The sequence below is a fragment of the Mesoplodon densirostris genome, chromosome 16 (assembly GCF_025265405.1).
Source record: "Mesoplodon densirostris isolate mMesDen1 chromosome 16, mMesDen1 primary haplotype, whole genome shotgun sequence".
Lineage (NCBI taxonomy): Eukaryota > Metazoa > Chordata > Mammalia > Artiodactyla > Ziphiidae > Mesoplodon > Mesoplodon densirostris.
In genome coordinates, this window is record NC_082676.1 from 51,085,467 (window position 1) to 51,105,119 (window position 19,653).

Sequence of the window (19,653 nt, forward strand, 5' to 3'; positions counted from 1 at the left end):
GATTTTCTTTTCGTTTCCTTTTGGGAATATTCTGTAGATAATTTCTTTGTGATTACCATGGGGATTACATATAACACTGCAAATTATAACACTTCATTTAAAACTAATAGCAACTTAACTTCGTTCACATACAAAACCCTACTGTTTTCCAGTTCCCTTGCACCTTCCTATATTATGTTATAGATTTCACAAACTATATCTTTAAATATTGTCTACCCATTAACATAGATTTTTTTTTTTTTTTTTTTTTTTTGCGGTACACGGACCTCTCACTCTTGTGGCCTCTCCTGTTGTGGAGCACAGGCTCTGGATGCGCAGGCTCAGTGGCCATGGCTCACGGGCCCAGCCACTCCACGGCATGTGGGATTTTCCCGGACCGGGGCACGAACCCGTGTCCCCTGCATCGGCAGGCGGACTCTTAACCACTGCACCACCAGGGAAGGGAAACCCTATAATTATTTTTTATGCTTTTGTGGTTTCCATACAGTGAAAGAATGAAAAGTGAAGTTATGAACCAAAATTATAAAAATACTGTTTTTATATTTGTCTTTATCTATCTTTATTAAAGAACTTTATACTTTTATATTTAAGTTACTCTCTAATGTCCTTTCATTTCAACTTGAACTCCTTTTAGCATTTCTTGTAGGGAAAGTCTAAGGATAATGAACTCCCTCAGTGTTGCTGTTTTTTTAATCTGAGAATGTCCTAATTTCTCCATTTTTAAAAAACTTTTTAATTTATATTGGAGTATAGCTGATTAACAATGTTGTGATAATTTCATGTGCACAGTGAAGCAACTCAGCCATACATGTTCTCCCTCATTTTTGATGGACAATTTTGCTAGATATAGAATTTTTGGTTGACAGTTTTTTCTTCCTTATCACTTTAAATATATAATCTCACTGCCTTCTGGTCTTCAATCCACTGCTAATCTTATTAAGAATTTCACCTGATGAGTCACTTTTCTCTTGCTGCTTTTAAGATGCTCTTTTTGTCTTTGTCTTCTGTAGTTTGATTGTAATGTCTCTCTGTGGGTGTCTGGGTTTTCCTACTTGGAGTTCATTGAGCCTCTTGTATTTGTCTCTCCATGCGTTTCCTCAAATTTGAGAAGTTTTTAGCCATTATTACTTCAGATAAGTTCTATGCTCCATTTTCTCTCTTTCTTCTCCTTCTGATATTCCCATAATGTGTATATTGGTCTCTTTGATTGTGCCCCATAAGTTTCTTAGTCTCTGTTCATTTTTCTTCTTGTATTTTTCTTTTTGCTCTTCTGACTCAATAATTTTAGATGACTTGTCTTCAAGTGTACTGATTCTTTTTTCTGCCTACTCAAGTCTGCTGTTGAGTCCCTTTGTGAAGTTTTCAATTCAGTTATTGCATTTCTCAGGTCCAGAATTTCTGTTAGGTTCTTTTTATAATTTGTATCTCTTTGTTGATATTCTCATTTTGTGCATATATTATTTTCCTGATTTGCTTTAGTTCTTTGTGTTTTCCTTTAGCTCTTTCAGTGTATTTAAGACAGTCATTTAAAAATCTTTGTCTAGTAACTGAAGCCTATGTCTCTTTAGGCTCAGTTTCTGGAGATTCATGTTGTTACTTTGAATAGGCTGCTTCTCTTTTTCTTTGTAGACCTTGTGATCTCTTGTTAAGAATTGGATATTTTTACAAAATAGCCTCCTCTCTCAGTCTTTGCAGCCTGGCTCCATGCAGGGGAATATCTTCAATAATCTGCTCAGTACAAAGACTTAAGGTCTTCTCTGGCATGTGTCTTTCCTGGTCCTGTGCATGTGCTTTTTTTTTTTTTTTTTTTTTTCTAGTTTTGCCTGCTCTTTCACATTTTAACTTTCTTAAAAGTCTGCTTCTTCTGGGGGACTTAAATGTTCTATTTTTTCTTTGTCTGTAGTCTCTAATCCCTAGGTAACCACGGGTCTACAGTTTCCACACACTGTGACACCTGCCACTGTTTTCAGATACCTCCAATATGCCATCATAACCTTCTGAGCTCCAAGTCAGTCAAGACAGAACCCAGTGCCTAAGGCCTCCTCCAGACAAGCCAGAACGTTACAAACAAGTTTCAATCTTTTTCATCTATCCTAGGGGAGGGGCTGGGAATTGGGTGGCTTCCTCTGACTACACTGTACCCCATCAGAGAGCGGGTGGTGCAAGAATAAGCAAAAACACCACAAAATTTCTTACCATTTTGGTTATGACTTTTTATTGTTTTCGCATTTGTTGGTTGCTGTGGATTTGTGACTCTTTTCTAAATTCCTACAAGGCCATCTTAGTCTATTGTTGTTTAATTGATGTTTTTGTGAGGGGGAAAAAGGCCCTGGAGCTTCCAAAACTGACTTCGTACGCCTCTTGAGGTACCTTAATTTAAAAAATAATTTCCCCAAATATTCAGGAAATAAATTATCTTCTTTTATCTTGTTGTAATAATAATAATAATAGGAATTTTATTGAGCACCTACTATATACCAGGCACTGTTATACACACTTGACCTTTTAAAATAATTAATTCGAATTTTACTACATTCTAGGTAGTATTATTATACCCTTTTCATAGGTGAGAAAACTGAGGCACAGAGAGTAACCTACTGTCCATGTGGAACTAAGACAGACACATGGGGAATAAAATTGTAAGTCTTCAATAAGTAACATGAAGGCTCTTCATGGTTTTATGTGACTTAAGAGGAGGGGGTTACAGTAGACCAGAAGAATTTGGCTGGATCATACCTCTCCCCAAGTTCTCTTGGCGCTATAAATGCTTTAAAATGGGATCTCAGACCTTGAGCTACACTCACAGTGGAATGTGACTGTGGTAGTGGATTGGCCAAATTAGTGCCCCTTTCCTTTGAAGCAGGAAATAACATGTAGTGTACGATCCTAACCAGGAAGGCAAGAGAGGTCCAAACCCAGCCCTGTGGTGGGTGAATAATCAAGGGGATGAAGTGAAATGGAGTTTCAGAGAGATGACAGACTTAACCCGTCGTGCAGCCAACGTCTTCACACAGACCTGTGGCCTCCAGGAGGGAGACCATCTAGCCTTGATTCTGCCTCGAGTGCCTGAGTGGTGGCTGGTGATCGTGGGCTGCATCCGAACAGGTCAGTGACCCAAGCAGACATTTGGGCTCACCTAGAGCCAGTTTGTCCTGAAATATTAGGTGCTTTCTCTTTCCCCCAGTTTTTCTTCTTCACAGTCTTTCTTTTTCTCAGACTCACTCAAATATTATTTTACTCCTTCTCATCCACTCTCTCCCTTATACTCACACCCTCTCAATCATAATGTCATAATTCTCTCTCTCTCTGTCTCAGACGCACACACACACACACACACACACACTTTCTCTTACACGGTCTCGGACATTCTTGCTTCTTTATAAGATTCATCGATTGTTAACGTTTTGCCATATTCGAGCCCTCTCTCCCAGTGAGTCATTTAAGAATCAGTTGCAGACACTGTGACACCCAGAAACACCACATAAACACTGGAGCATGCATCTGCTAAGATCCAAGACATTTCCTTTACATAAGCACAGTAGAGTTATCACACAAGAAGTTTAACACTGATGCAATAGAGTTACCTGATATACATCCATCGTCAAAATTCCTCAATTGTCCCAATAATGTCCTTTATAGCATTTATTTGCTTTAAATCAAAAATCCAATGCATTGCATTTAGTTGTTATATCTCCCCCGTCTCCTTTAATCTAGAATGTTTCACTACGTTCTACACTGTCTATAGGACGATGACAATTTTGAAGCATCTAAGCCAATTGTTTTGCAGAAGGCCCATCAAAATTTGTATTTCTGACTCCTTCTTCATGATTATCTTCAGGTTAGACATTTTTAGCCCAGGTACTAGAAGGGCAATATTGTGTCTTCCTTGGTGCATCACATTGGGCATATATAAAGTTGGTTTGCCCTACTATTACTGATATTGTTTTATCACTTTAGAAAGGTAGTATCCACCTTTGTAAAGGTACCTTTTCCTTTTGTAGTTAGTAAGTAATCTGTCATGTAATATTTATGGGACTGTGTGAATATCCTGTTCCCCAACTGTCTTTCACCTTATGGTTTTGAGAATCCACTGATGATTCTTGACTGAATTGAATATTTTAATGGTGGTCTTTTATTAGGATTTTCTACTTATATCATTCCCTCTACATTTATTAGTTGGCATTCTTCTATAGAGATTTTCCTTTCCCTTTTAATTGCTTATTTATGCATTAATCTATATAATCAGTATGAGACTCATGGATTCTTTTTTGAGTCACTTCAGTTGTTGTATAATGCATGCTCATACAACAAAATGTCATGCTCTTGCTCACATATTCTCTGTCTCATGTTTTCTCACGAATAGTTGATTAATCCATCAAGATCAAGAATTAACAGCAGTGGCTGAGGGAGTATAGAGAAGCCATGCCATCTGTATAGTGAAGAGATGGTCCATGAGAAACCCAAGACATGAGTTGAGACCTCTGGGATAAGAAGAATTAAAGAGGAGTAGAAGCAAAGGACGAAAATTCCAAGAATGGTCACAGCACGTGGAAATGCTTAGAGTCAGGAGTAGCCTATACAAAGAATGGTCTTCTTGAAATAGAGAATAGAGTTGTGCGAGAGAAAGATGGAGAGTGAGCAGTGCCCTCAAAGTCAGGATGGGGAGTGTGGTGTTTTCCTGGAGAGACGGTCCAGGTGTTAGTGAAGAGAAGAAATGTGGAGAGGAAAATGTCAGTGCTCTGTGGAACTAAGCGGGCTAATAATACGGAAGGTGGGTAGTTGGAAGATTCAGGACAGGGCATTTGGTGGAGAAATTAGAATACAATAGGGGCACACAAAGACTTGAGCTAATTGTTGGTGATGGAAGACGGAAGGAAAAGTAGAAAAGTTCAAAGGACATTGTAATTAACTTTGGGTATGACGAACGAAGGAAAGAGAGGAAATGCAAGATGACACAAGGAACGATGACAAGAGATGACAAGAGATTCACGGTGACAGAGAAGGAAGTAGAGGAGGAAAATGGGGGCAGGGAGGCAGTGTCAGGGACACTGTCCTACTTGTATCTTTCCCAGATCCTGTGTAAATTTGTATAAAGAAGGACTCACCTGTCTACTGGCTGGATCCATTTAGAGTAGAAATTATTAGGGCAGGCTTTTCAAATTTTAATGTGCATAGAAGTCCCTTGGAGATCTTGTTAAAATGCAGACTCTGATTCAGTAAGTTTGGGGTGGGGTGTGAGATTCTGTGTCCTAGGCAGTGTTGATGCTGTGGACCATCCTTTGCATGCCAAGAAGTTAGGGGATTTCTATGCATATAAACCAGGTCTGACAGCCAAGGTTGTGAGGCTGTGAAAGAGATACCAGAATAAGCCGTTTCTTTCTCATCCCTAGGGATCGTCTTCATGCCAGGGACCACCCAGATGAAGGCCAAGGACATTCTCTACCGACTACAAGTGTCTAAAGCCAAGGGCATCGTGACCACAGATACCCTTGCCCCAGAGGTGGATTCTGTCGCTTCTGAGTGTCCTGCTCTGAAAACCAAGCTCCTGGTGTCTGACCACAGCCGTAAAGGGTGGCTGGACTTCCGATCACTGATTAAGTGAGTTTCTGGTCTGATGAATGTGCTTTCTGAGGAATGGCAGGAGAAAGCCACTCACTGTCAAGTGCTGGTAGAGAAGAAGCCAGTGGGAGGAAGCTCACCAGGTCTGAGCTTCTCTTCACAGCTGTGTCACTGATTTGCCGTGCAACCTTGGGCTAGTTCCTTCTCCTCTCTTGGCTGCAGTTGTTTTATGTATAAAATGAGGAAATTGAACTCCTATGGCTCTCTCACTAAAATATAATCATCCCCGTGCAAAGGAGATGTGTAAAGTCAGAGGGTTATTGTGTTGCATTTTCCTTGTAGGTGGGGAATCTGAATATTATTTTTACGTAAATAATTAGCAATTAAAGAAGTTGAACAAAAGGCTAAGATGAATTTTTAAGGTGAAACTTGAGACTGAGAAGAAAATGACAGGCAGCTTTGGGAACAAACACTTTCCATGTCCCAGGGGGTGGGTGTCGAAAGGGACACCTTGAAGGAAAAGTTAGGGAAGTGCTGAAGGTAAGAAAGACCCCTCCACCTCCAAAACTCTGATTCTGCAAGCCTTCAGGCATTTTTCATATCACACACAAACCATGCTGGATTTGTTTTCTTGAAGTACTTCCACAGTGTTTAAAGCTCTTTACTTCAACCCCCAAGGGCAAATATTACAGTGAAATCACATCGTATGCTAGATTCTGAAGTCAGAGAATTAGATTAAAAGAGCTTAAACAAAGAATACTCATTAAAACTCGCCTCAATTGTCCAGACTCAGTATGGTCTCATTTCTCCACAAGAGCCAGTGCTCCCTCCAGCACTGGGATTACGTGCAGCCTCTCTGACTGAGTACTATAGGAAGCTTGCATTTACAATTGTAATAGGCCCAAGAAAGAGACTCTCAGCCAAGGAGAAGCTCCCCAAGGACCAAGCAGACGGAGGGAGCTACGGATTCTACCTTCTACCTGTAGCTCATGCTAGGGCAGATGTACATATATATATTCCTTACACTCTCATTCTCCCTAGCTTTCTGTTTCCCACCCCTCAACACCAAGTTTATGAGGTTACATTCCCGTGTAGCTAGTCTGTGTAAAATACAGGGTTAGCAGTGTGAGTAAAAGCATAGTATATGGATCACACTATCTGAGTTTGAATCCTGGCTCTGCAACTTGCTGGCTATATGTCTTCAGGTTAGTTTCTTAACTTCTCTGAGCCTCAGTTTCCTCATCTACAAAATGGGCATAAAAGCAGTACTTACCTTTTAGGGTTGCTCTGAAGATAGAATGAGTTCTTATTTGTAAATCATTTACAGCATTGTCTGGAATCATTGGCAATACTATTTCAATGTTTATTAAATTAAAAATAATACATCATATTTCCCCCACTTTTTTTTTTTTTTTTTTTTTTTTTTTTTTTGCAGTACGCGGGCCTCTCACTGCTGTGGCCTCTCCCGTTGCGGAGCACAGGCTCCGGACGCTCAGGTCCAGTGGCCATGGCTCATGGGCCCAGCCGCTCCGCGGCATGTGGGATCTTCCTGGACCGGGGCACGAACCCGTGTCCCCTGCATTGGCAGGCGGACTGTCAACCACTGCGCCACCAGGGAAGCCCTCCCCCACTTTTTAAAATGAAGAAATCTCAGTCCACATATCCAAGTCACCCATAAACTTTGTTTGGTGCCTAATACTGGGAGTTGCAAACCCCAGTTTTCTGACTCCAAGCCTCATATTGTTTCTTTTGCTTCCCCAGAGGATGGAAAAGCAGGAAACATGACTTCTGTCCTTTTGTGTTGAATCCCTTTGCAGGTCAGAATCCCCAGTTCACACCTGTATTAAGTCAAAGACCCTGCACCCAATGGCCATCTTCTTCACCAGTGGGAGCACAGGCTTCCCCAAGATGGCAAAGCACAGCCATGGACTTGCTTTGCGATCCTTCTTCCCTTCAAGGTAGGAGAGAGGGCACCAGCTTAGGAGCTGGGCCACAGATCTGGGGTGAAGTGTGTATGTATATGTGTATGTGCTGGGAAAAGATCTCCTGGTGGAATTGACCCCATGCTGTTTATCCTTTCTGCTCTCTTTGGTTCAGACCCCTAAGGGTGTGAGAAGTATAGACTATGTATGAGTGTTTGCTGACAGAGGCATCTGAATGACAAAGGAGGCACATTTGGGTCCTGCCTGAGCACCTTCACAGGAGGCATGGAGGAGATGTGGGTGGAAACAGCAGGCATTCTGCAAATCACAGAAATGACAAGCCCCTGTGTCCCTGTCAGTAGTTCCACGGTTTGGTGGGGAAAGATAAAATGCTCCAGCAATGTAACCTTACGTGACAGGTCCTCTCCTCTCCTTGATTGTGGACAAATTCGGCATAGAGTTTCCCAGTCATGAACTGTTAGGGAAAAATAATACCTGGAACTAAGCCACACCAGGCCACTGCCCTAACCTGGAACAAACATAGAGGCTGAAGCTGGGTTAACCATTTAATCAGTTTTAAACGAAACTCTTCTCCCTTCTCCCCGTCCCCCAACTAGTAATATTAAAACCAGACCATGTTCTATATCTTTGTACCTTATTAACCAGACCAGGGGGACAGAGAAGGCCTTTCGTAGATAGTTGTTATCTGTGCTAATGATAACAACTGCGTAGCAAAATCCTGGAGGAATGGGGGTGGAGAGAAGGGAAGGATAGTATAGTAGTCAGAATAGTATCTGAGGCTAACTGTATTTTGGAGTTAGCAGGAAATTACTGCAGCTGAAGACGTCTGATGTCCTCTGGTGCCTGGCAGACACAGGCTGGATTCTGGCTTTCCTGGAGTCCTTGCTTGAACCATGGACAGCGGGGTCTACAGTCTTTGTCCATCATCTGCCCCAGTTTGACCCCAAGGTCATTGTGCAGGTAAGAAGACGAAGCTTTCGATATCAACAAACTCCCAGAAAAAATTCATTTCGAGTTGAAAACCTGGATCCAACTGAGAAATTACTTAATTTAGCAAAGAAGCCTCTTAGCATAATATAACCCTGGCTCTGGGTTTCTCAAATGTGAAGGACTGAATCAATCATTGTATCAGAATTACATCAAGATGTAACTTTGAAGAAAACACATATTCCAAACCTTTCCCTAGACCTATGGATCAGACTTTGTGGACCTGGGAACCAGAATATAGATTTTGAGAAATGAAAGCAAACAGAACAAGCTCAGGTCTCCTGATCTTGGATCCTGGCTCTACCAGGGCCAGGTAGCTGGTGTGTGAATGTTGTATTTGTGTGGCCACTCAATTTAATGACGTAATTAGAAGCAAAGGCGTTGGAATATGACAGATCTAGTTTCGTATCCCATAATTGACATTTATTAGTGGTTTGCTTACCACTCTGAGCTTCAGTTTCCTTATCTGTAAAATGAGAGTCTTAATGGTTACTATCTCCACAAAATTGTTGGTAATATTAATGAGATGACATAGGAAAGGTGTGTAAAGTGCTTAGCCCTGAAACTAGCACAGAGAGAACACTCAGTAAGTGGTAGCAGTTGCTGTTATGCATACACCATGGTAATAACAGGTCACCTGCGTGAACTCCTTCAACGTATTTCTCTTCACTTAAAAATTGTCTTTGTGTCTCCGCTCACTCCCCTGCTTTCTATCTCAGAGGCAGACCTGCCCCTTCACCTCTCAGCGTCCAACTCCCTCCCGACACCTGCGGCCGATCCTGCTCTTTTCCCTGCCCTTCTGTTTGGAGCCCCTCTCTATTAATCTTTAACTCATTAAACCTTTTCTGCTGTATTTTCAATCTCTCACTTTTCATTGACTCGACTCCCTCAGTCCATAAACGTATTCAAAGCTCCTCCTCCTAAGGACACCTGCCCTTCACCCTGGTACACCTCGGACCAGCCCCGCCTCTCCTCCCTTAAGGTCAGATTGCTCCACAGAACATTCTCCACTTGCTACAGCTACCGCCTCTTCCCCAGCTCAGCCCTGAGCGCTGTAGTCACCCAAGGCTCTGCCCTCAACTTTCCCTCCCCTCTGAGCAGCTTCCTTTACTTCCATTTCTCCAGCAGGTACATCCACTCAGGTGGCTCTCAAAACTGTCCAGTCTTCTCTCTCCAGGCTAGTTCCCCCTGTTTTTCTACTGGTTGGTTAAGTTCATCTGATCATCCCTCCAACACCTGAAACTGTACCTCTCACTTCTCATTCCCTGCCCCTATGTCAATATCTGCCTCTCCATCATTATTTTCTGCCTGCATCCTGCCAGTCTCTGAGGCATAGAACTGCACAAACCACAATGAATCCACCTCTCTCCTTCCCCCACCAGATCTAATTCTCCTTCCCCTACAAGGGGTGTCCCCAAACTCTCAGTGTATTTTAAGCTTGAATTATTTCAAAGAATTGAGTCTACAAATTTACCCCAAACCCTGCATTTGAAAGTTTAATTGTTTAATTGACTTTACAATTATTACTTTCATGAATTTTTAAAAATAAACTTTTTAAATAACTTGGTTTCAGTCTCTCCTATTAAAGATGGGAGATAGTAACTAAAACGCAAAATGTTACCTTAAAAATTTACTATTCAAAGTCACAAAACGAAACTTTCCCTTCATTCCCTCCCTACCCATCCCCTCAACTTAGAGTTTCTTGTGTTGTGCCAATAGTATCTGACACATGCCATGTACGGAATTCATGCTCAATTTAGGTATACTGAAAGAATTAACAGATGAGTAAATGGGCTCTTCTAGAGGAGAGGTCAGAGTTAAAATGCTAATAACAAATCTGTATTTTAAATCTTAATTGTAAAAATAATTTTTTTTCTCTCCTAACTCTCTAGACTTTATTCAAATACCCTATTACCCAATGCTTTGCTGCGCCCTCTGTATTTCGAATGATTCTGCAGCAGAATTTCACCAGGTATGGTAGAAGTGGCTGTGGTTGTTAACAGGAATCTTCGGGTAGGATTTTAAGTAATCTGATGCACTGTGGTCTGACTGATTTTAGTTATGGTTCTTTGAGGATACTGTGTGTGTGTGTGTGTGGGGTAAATATTGGTGGTGATATTTAGCAGCTAGTCTAATTGGTTCTTTAAACAGGATTCAGAGAACCAAATGAAACACTGAGTGAGCCTTGCATCATTGTGGGTTTTTACTTTTATAAACATTTTGTTGTGAAATAAGCATACAGAAAACTATATAAGATATGCATTTACAGATTAATGAATTGTCCAAAATAAAACACTTATGCAACCGCTCACCCAAGGCACAAAGATAGAACATGGCCAGTGGCTCCAGAGACCTCCTCATGCCTCTCCATCTCCACTAAAGGAATCCACTATATTAGCTTTTATGGTGTTCATTTCCTTATTTTCCCTCATAGCTTACATAAGAAATATCCCTAGACAAATTACTTTACTTGCTTTTGAACTTCATGTAATCGTACATTATTCCGTAATATCTGGCTTCTTTTTTCAACATTATGTTTCTAAGAAGTGTCCGTGTTGTTAAATAATACTGGAGTTAATTTTCATTGCTGTATAACATTACATTTTATGAAAGTAGCACATTTTTAATCAGTTCTATTATTGGGCATTTGGGTAGTTTTCAGTTTGGGACTATTGATGATTAATGCTGCATTGAATTTTTGAACATGTACATAAATATGTAAACACACATTGCTGTAGATCTTCTCTGGGAGAGGAATTGCTTGGTCATACTGACATTGCACCCTACTACCTTATTTTCCAAAGTATTGAACCAAGGTATGCTCCCCCTAGCAGGGCTGGAGAATTCCCATTGTTCCACATCTTTGGCAATATTTGTTTTTGTCAAAGTTTTAATTTTTGCCAATCTGATGGGTATGTAGTATCACACTGTAATTTTGATTTTGCATTTCCCCATGTTTGTGGATTAATTTTTAGCTCACCTGAACTCTGCTCTTTGAATCTTATGGTTGTTTATGTATCTTTTAGTGACTCTGAAATTGAAATGGCTACTTCAAAATCAGAGCTAACATGTTTTAGACATATAAGACTTAAAATATCAAGGAGTTCAATTTATGAAGATAACTGAAATACAGCTTGATTTTATTCATGAACCCTCAATCTGACAGAATTATGTTTCCAACTGTATATCAAAGCTCATATAACAGCTACTTGTTGCAACGTTCTTGAGATGGTGGATAAACCCCATAAAAATTCAACCAGGGCATGAATATTGACTCTATTGGAGACTCTGCCCATTTTATGTACTTTGGATAAAGCTCAAGAAGAATGAGGAACATACCCTCAATGAAGCCAGCCCTCCTGTCCGTCACTACAGGCTCTGTATATACGAGGAGAGGGTATAAAGGGATTCTGCCACCTCCCTCATCCCTATGAGCTGGCTCAGCTCAGCCCCGTGCAAGGTGGTACTAAGACCCCAATCACTTCTACCCATTTCCTTCAGGGAATCCATCATTATTTTGTGATGGTTTTTGTATTACTTATGGAAATCTTCATGGGGAAAATAGATGAGAGTATTTACATCGCACAACGTACCTGGCAAACTACTGCAAATGTTCACAGCAGACTCTTCTGTTCTCTCCCAAATTCCTACTCTCAGGGCTGTTACCTGTGATCCTTCTTCTCTTTACTTACATGAACCCTGGTCTTCCTTGATGTCCCGAGCAATTCATTTCCAACCCCTAATTTGCATTCTCCAGCCAGAAACACAAAAGGCCTTCAGTTCACATAAGCCCACTCTTCCCAGAAGGCGGTAGAGTTCTATTACCATCCTAGCATATCCTTGGGGTCTTATCCCTCAGCCCTTATGGTTTATAAAAATAACCCTCTTAGCCACATAGAATGCTTAGAATGTGTTCCAAGCACACTTTTTTCCCTCTTGTTACATCAACATCCATATTCAATCCTGACCTCCCTGATTTAACCCATTAGCCTCACCACCACCACCACCACCTACCCCTGCCAGATGAGTTAACAGTTACCAACAGGAAATGACTTCCACTTGGACTTGACCATCAGTAAAATGCCCAGAAGGCAAGTAAGGAAGCAAAGAAGCAGAAGGATGAACGATCCAGATGACAATGCTCTGCGCTCTCCCTGGGCCTGGGGCAGAGCGCCCAAGCCCAGTCTGCGGGGGCTCTGTTGACACCTTGCCTTCCACTCAGCCTCAGGTTCCCCACCCTGGAGCACTGCTGTACTGGTGGGGAGGCCCTGCTGCCCGAGGAGCAAGAGCTGTGGAGAAGACAGACAGGCATTCTGCTCTACCAGGCCTACGGACAGTCAGAAACGGTAGGTGAATGGTCCCTGTTGGCCAGTCAGGATGTGCTCGTCCACTGAGCCCAGCAGATGAGCTGAATCCTGCTATGAGTGTGTGCAGAGGCCCCACTGTGCACACAGCATTGCTCAAAGCCAAGGGGAGGCTCCAGAGCTCTAGGCTCATTTGTCCCAAATAAATTTGCAGAAAAGACAATTGCAGCTCATCAACTTGTCAAAAGACCAATGTGCTGAAAAGTATTGGACAAACTTAGTAAGGGGTCTAAGGACATGGTGCCACTGTACTTGTGATAATTAGTTTAAGGGAACCCAGGAGGGGTACTGGCATAGAAGGTATTCTCCGGGAACATGGAAGCCACCACTGCAAGTCCTGTCCACTTCACCGTCCCTTCCTAGGCAGCAACCACAGGAGCAGGCAGGAGCTAGCCCCGAAAGTTCACTAGTTCATTTCTGGGTGTTTATGAGGAGAGCACACAGCTTTGATTGTGAGACACTAGCAGGAGGAGAGATCTTCTATATACACGCCACACACACACACACACACACACACAGTGTGATCCCAAAGAGGATCACTGACCAGTCAGGTGGGCAGGGCATTCAAAGTATAACACATGACTTGAATCTGAAGGACTTTATGCATGATAGCGTGGGCAGGTATTTACTTCTAACACATTTTCAATGCATTTCCGATGCTGGGCAGAGCCACTTTCCCCTACTTCCCTATCATCCCTTTAGCTGACAGAGGGATGACTGTCATCTCAGGGCCTGTAGCAAAATAGCTGTTTTAGTCCCAATTGACATACTTTTCTGACATTACTTTGCAAATAAATAAATAATTAGTTACTGGGTCTGCTTCCGGGATTGAGAAATGTTAAGACTCTAGGACTGTCCTTGCTGGTTCAGTTTGCATTCAGACAGGGAGGGTGAGGTTAGAACTACATGCTACACCCATGACACTAGTCCCTTTGCATCAACTATTTGTAACAACAGAATACTCTCCGATACCCGCATGGTGCTTTATTTCTCCAAACATTTTCACACCTATCCACTCATCTCTGCAACATTTTCCACGTGCCTGGAGTGTGAGCAGTGACATTGCAGAGGGGAAAGTACTTCCTCTCTCAGGAGCTCAGACCCCAGTTCAGATCTCAGCCTTGCCAGTTATAGGCTTCAAGACTATCAGCATATCACTGAATCTTGCAGAGTCTAGCTTCCCCATCTCCAAAATGGAAATATAATGCCAATCTTGCCAGGTTATGATAAGGTAAATGAAAGAAAGTATACAAAACTCTGGGCACAGTGTCCAACCCCTATTGCAGTTATGGTTGTCACTGTTGTTTTTAGGTAGGTATTGTGTTTAGATGCTGGGGGTGCAGAGACGGATGGGACAATCTCTATTCTCTGAATGCTCATTATCCACTGAGGGAAACAGACAAGCAGCAATACGAGTGTGGGGAAAAATACCACAGAAAGAGAATCTCCCAACTTCCTTTTATTAGGGACTGAAAGATAGCTAGTAGTAGTTGTTTATTGAATACTTGGTGTGTACCTGGCACACACTCACAAGCACTCTAAGGGATAATGTTATAATTACCCCCCTTTGACAGAGGAGGAGATCAAGGGGGATTACTTGGTACATAGCTAGTGAGTGGTGGAGTCAGGATTCAAACCTTGGTCTCTCTGTGTGTAAAGCGCTTAACTTTAGGAAGAATGATAATTTCGAGAACCATAAAGAAGGAATAAGGTTCATCAGGAAGACACAGGGTGTAGGGGAACAACGTGAACAATCTGAATAATCTCAGCACAGCTCTGAGAAGCAGTTGAGGCAGCTACAAGTAAATGGTTGTTAAATATACTCATGGCCCTCCTCGCGAAATGGACACATGTCTGGCATACAGTGGGCACTCCACACCCTACATTACATGCCCACAGCCCTGGGCTCCCTCCTCTGCTTCTTCTTGGCCTCTCCCACTGGACTCTGTAGCCCCAGCACCGGGCTCAGGCCCAGTCCAGGTCAGGTGCAGTGAATGTCTGCTGACTAGAGTGGGGTCAATGCCTTCTAGCTTCTCCATGAGGGCTCTTTGCACAGCATCAAATGACATCTGTGAGCAAGGATGCTGTGTTTTTGTGATCAGCCTGGACGCTTTGCCAACCCCCGTTCTCTTCTTTTGTGAACAGGGAATAAGTTGTGGCACTCTCCGGGAGATGAAGATCAAGCCGGGTTCCATGGGGAAGGCCATCCCACCCTACGACATTCAGGTCTGGTGGTAAAGACATTGGCAGAGAGCAGTTAGTGCTCAGCTAGGGTTGGACCATTGTGTGACACGAGGTGACAGAACAAGTCTTGCCTCCTGGTTGCCCTTCCTCTTCTCCGCCTACTTTTCCTCCAGTTTCCTGGGGAGGTTTCAGTTGAGACCTGCAATGTCCTGGGCATGAGTGCAGCTTGCCAGGACAGCCAGAGGCCTCATGCACCGAGCCTGGAAAAGAGTATTTGCAGTAGCACAGGCGGCTCTCTCCACTGCTGGTACTTTTAGTTTTTCCTGATCCGTGTTTTCTATCTTGAAGACACATTTGTGATGTCTATATATGCATGAAACACATAGACCCATGGCTTGGGTTTCACCATTTGTTGATTTCAAAGACTTTTGACCGTTTTATTCTATTTTCTGACAGGGCTCCTCTACCACAACCCCCTCCCCCAATAACCCCCACTGTGTCACATGAATGAGCCAGGCAGTGTCTGGGTGGGGCCGGAGTGTTGGGGGTCCCTGCAGGGTGGGGTTCACAGGTCTCTTGCTCCAGATCATTGATGACAAGGGCAACATCCTGCCGCCCCACACTGAAGGAAACATTGGCATCAGGATCAAGCCCACCAGGCCCATAGGCGTCTTCATGTACTATGAGGTAAGGACACACCATCTGCCCCCATGCGGCCCAAGATTATTTGCAGGGAGCTGTGTAGGTGGTAAGGGACTGGACTCAACTCTGCATCCTGAGGCTTCTTCCTTCTTCCTTTATTCACTCCAAGTCAATGAAACCTGTTCTAATTAATCTCAAAGCTCATAGTGTGTTCGCACATCCCTTTCTGTCATAAGCCATCTGGCACTTACGGGCTGACTGATGGGGTAGAAAACAGCCTGGCTTCAGAACCACCAGACTTGGGGTCTAGTGATCTCTTGTGGTTAAGAATGCTGGCTTTGGGCCTCCCTGGTGGCGCAAGTGGTTGAGAGTCCGCCTGCCGATGCAGGGGATACGGGTTCGTGCCCCGGTCTGGGAGGATCCCATATGCTGCGGAGCGGCTGGGCCCGTGAGCCATGGCCGCTGAGCCTGCACGTCCGGAGCCTGCGCGTCCGGAGCCTGTGCTCCGTAACGGGGGAGGCCACAACAGTGAGAGGCCCGCATACCACAAAAAAAAAAAAAAAAAAAAAAAAAAAAAAAAGAATGCTGGCTTTGACTGGGTTCACATCATACCACCCCACTTACCAACAGGGTGCAAACAAATCTATTAATCTCGCTGAGCCTCCAGGGGGGCTATTATCCCCACTTTAAAGAGGAAGGAACTGAAGATTGGAAGCTTTACATGTCTTTCCCATGTCAAATAAATGGCAGGCTAGGATTCAAAGTGGTGTGTTTTGGAGCCCAAACTCTAAATGAGAAATCCAGGGACTACAGAAACCTACAATAGAGTATAAAGAAACCTGCTGTAACTCTTCATCAGACAAACCCTAGCTAGCAGTGGCCACTAAGAGGAAATCCTCAGCTTCCAAGATGGACTGTAGAAGGGTAGATAGGCCCTGAAATTGACCTCAGACTCCATCTCCTTTCTACAAAGTCACAGCCACTGGTGTCAGTGTTGTGCTCACACTATGGTCTTGGGTGGGTGGGTGGGGTCCAGTCCCTCTGTGGTACTATTGTCCAGAAGCAATCATGCAAGCATTAGCCTTAATTCTCAGTAGCACAGTTTAAAGGTTGGATAAAAGGGAAAATGAACACAGACTAACATGTATAGATCAGCAGCTCTTAATAGTGCCTGCACGTTAGAATCATTTGAGGGAATTTTTTTTTAAATACTTGGATGCAACCACAGAGATTCTGGTTAAACTGAACTGGGGTGGCCCAAAGCCATGACTTAAAAAAAATTGTACATAACATATTTTATTTTGCAAAGATGTCTTCACATATGGCCACACTGATTTCCTTCATTTCACATGTTCCCATGGCAATGAGACATTTCACTCTTCCATTGAGATTTGTTGGCTTATATTCTGTTCTTTTATTTTCTTTTTATTGAGGCATATATATATATATATATATATATATATAATAAAATTTATCCTTTTCATCATTCCTGAGCATACAGTTCAGTAGCACTGAGTTAAATTTCCAGTATTGTACAACCATCACCACTATGCATCTGCAGAAAATTTTCACCATCCCCAGAAGGAATTCTGTTCCCATTAAACAATAGCTGCCTAGTCCCCATCTCCCCAGCATTTGGTAACCTCTAATGGTACTTTTTGTCTTTAAGAACTTGCCTATTTTAGTTACCTCATATAAGTGGAATCATACATTTGCCCTTTTGTGTCTGGCTTATTTCACTTAGCACAATGTTTTTAAGGTTCATCCATGTTTTAGCAAGCTGTCATCTTTTTGAGACTGAATAATATTCCATTGTATGTATATACTAAGTTTTGATGAACATTTGGGTTGTTTCCACCTTTTGGCCTTTGTGAATAATGCTGCTATGAACACTGATTGTGCAAGTAACTGTTTGGGTCCCTGCTTCCCTTCTTTTGGTTATATACCCAGAAATGGAATTGCTAGATCATATGGTAATTCTGTTTAACTTTTTGAGGAATTGCCATACATATTTTCCACATGCACAAGGGTTTTCATTTCCTCATATCCTTACATACACTTGCTATTTTCAGTTTATTTTTAATAATGGCCATTCTAATGGGTTTGAAGTGGTAACCCATTGTGGTTTTGATTGACATTTCTTTAATGACTAGCATCTTTTCATGTTCTTATTGGCCATTTGTATATCTTCAGAGAATTGTCTATTCAAGTTCTTTACCCATTTTTAATTGGGTTGTTCCTTTTTCTGTTGTTGTTTCTAAGTTGTAAGAGCTCTTTATGTAGGCTGGATATTAATACCTTATCAGATATGCAAATTATATGCTTTGCAAATATTTTCTCCCATTCAGTGGGTTTTCTTTTCACTTTCTTGATAGTTTCCTATGACATACAAAGTTTTTAAATTTGGTGAAGAACATTTTATCTATTCAATATTTTTCTTTTATTTCTTGTGCTTTTGGTGTCATATTCAATAAATCATTGTGAAATCCAAGGCAAGATTTTCCTCTGTGTTTTCTTCCAAGAGTTTCATAAGCTCAGCTCTTACATTTAAGTTTTTGATCCATTTTGAATTAATTTTTGTGTATGATATAAGGTAACTTCATTCTTTTGCATGTGGACATCCAAGGTTCCAAGCACCATTTGTTAAAAAGACTGTCTTTCCCACTGAATGGTCTTGGCACCGTTGCCTAAAATCAATTGACAGTATATGTGAGGGTTACTTTTTGGGTTCTCTATGCTATTCCAGTGGTCTGTATGTCTCTTTTTATGAATGTATCACATTGTTTTGATTGCTATAGCTTTGAAGTAAGTTTCTGAAATCAGGAGTGTAAGTCCTCCAACTTTTCTCCTTTCTAAAGGTTGTGTTTGCACTTTGGGATCCCTTGAGATTTTATGTGAATTTTCGGATGGGTTTTTCTATGTCTGCAAAAAACACCATTGAAATTTTGATAGGGATTGCACTGAATCTGTAGATAATGTTGGGCAGCATTGTCACCTTAATATTGTCTCAAATCAATGAATATGGGATGCTTTTCCATTTATTTTTGTCTTCTTTCTCTTTTTCAGCAGTGATTTTTAATCTTCAGTGTACAAGTCTTTCACCTTCTATACTAAATTTATCCTTAGTATTGTATTCTTATTGATGTTTTCTTAATTTCCTCTTTGGATTGTTAATTGTTAAAATATAGAACTGCACCTTAAATTTTGTGCATCGATTTTCTTTTCTATAACTTTGCTGAATTCCTTTATGAGCTCTAACAATTTGTGTGTGTGAGAGAAAGTTTTTTAGGGTTTTGTACATGTAAGATCATGTTATCTGTGAACAGATCTAGTTTTAATTCTGTTTCATTTTGGTGCCTCATTTCTTTTTCTTGCCTAATTGATCTGGGTAAACTTCCAATACTTTGCTGAGTAGAAATGGTGAGATCAGGCTCTCCTGTCTTGTTCCTGATCTTAAGAGAAAATCTTTTAGTCTTTCACCAGTGAGAATGATGTTGGCTATGCTTTTTTTAAAAATGTATGGCCTTTGTCATGTTGAGGATTTTCCTTCTATTCCTAGTTTATTAAATAAACTGAGTTTTTTTTTTTTATCATGGAAGGATACTGAATTTTGTTAAATGCTTTCTCTGCACCTGTTGAATAGATATGGGGCCCCCGAGACCCCAGTTTCGTTCTATTAGCATGGTTCATTACATTGATTGATTTTCATATGTTGAACCAGGAATAAATCCCAGTTAGACATGGTATATAATCCTTTTAATATGTTGCTGAATTCTGTTTGCTAGCATTTTGCTGAGAATTTTGCTCCAGTTATTCATAAGGGTCTGTAGTATTCTTTTCTTTTTTTTTTTTTTTTTTTTTGGCGGTACACGGGCCTCTCACTGTTGTGGCCTCTCCCATTGCGGAGCACAAGCTCCGGACACGCAGGGTCAGCGGCCATGGCTCATGGGCCTAGCTGCTCTGCGGCATGTGGG

The 19,653-nt window shown here is 41.8% G+C and overlaps 1 protein-coding gene across 2 annotated transcripts in view; it reads left to right on the forward strand.

Annotated features, from left to right (window-relative positions):
• Positions 1–19,653, forward strand: part of LOC132503700 (acyl-coenzyme A synthetase ACSM1, mitochondrial-like) — a 37,989-nt gene that overhangs the window by 10,707 nt on the left and 7,629 nt on the right. For both annotated transcript variants that reach the window (XM_060120395.1, XM_060120394.1), the window contains exons 2-9: positions 2,895–3,105; positions 5,391–5,598; positions 7,377–7,517; positions 8,303–8,462; positions 10,382–10,461; positions 12,712–12,835; positions 14,999–15,079; positions 15,623–15,724. In XM_060120395.1, the coding sequence (XP_059976378.1) occupies positions 2,895–3,105; positions 5,391–5,598; positions 7,377–7,517; positions 8,303–8,462; positions 10,382–10,461; positions 12,712–12,835; positions 14,999–15,079; positions 15,623–15,724 (1,107 nt within the window). The remainder of the gene's footprint in view (positions 1–2,894; positions 3,106–5,390; positions 5,599–7,376; positions 7,518–8,302; positions 8,463–10,381; positions 10,462–12,711; positions 12,836–14,998; positions 15,080–15,622; positions 15,725–19,653) is intronic.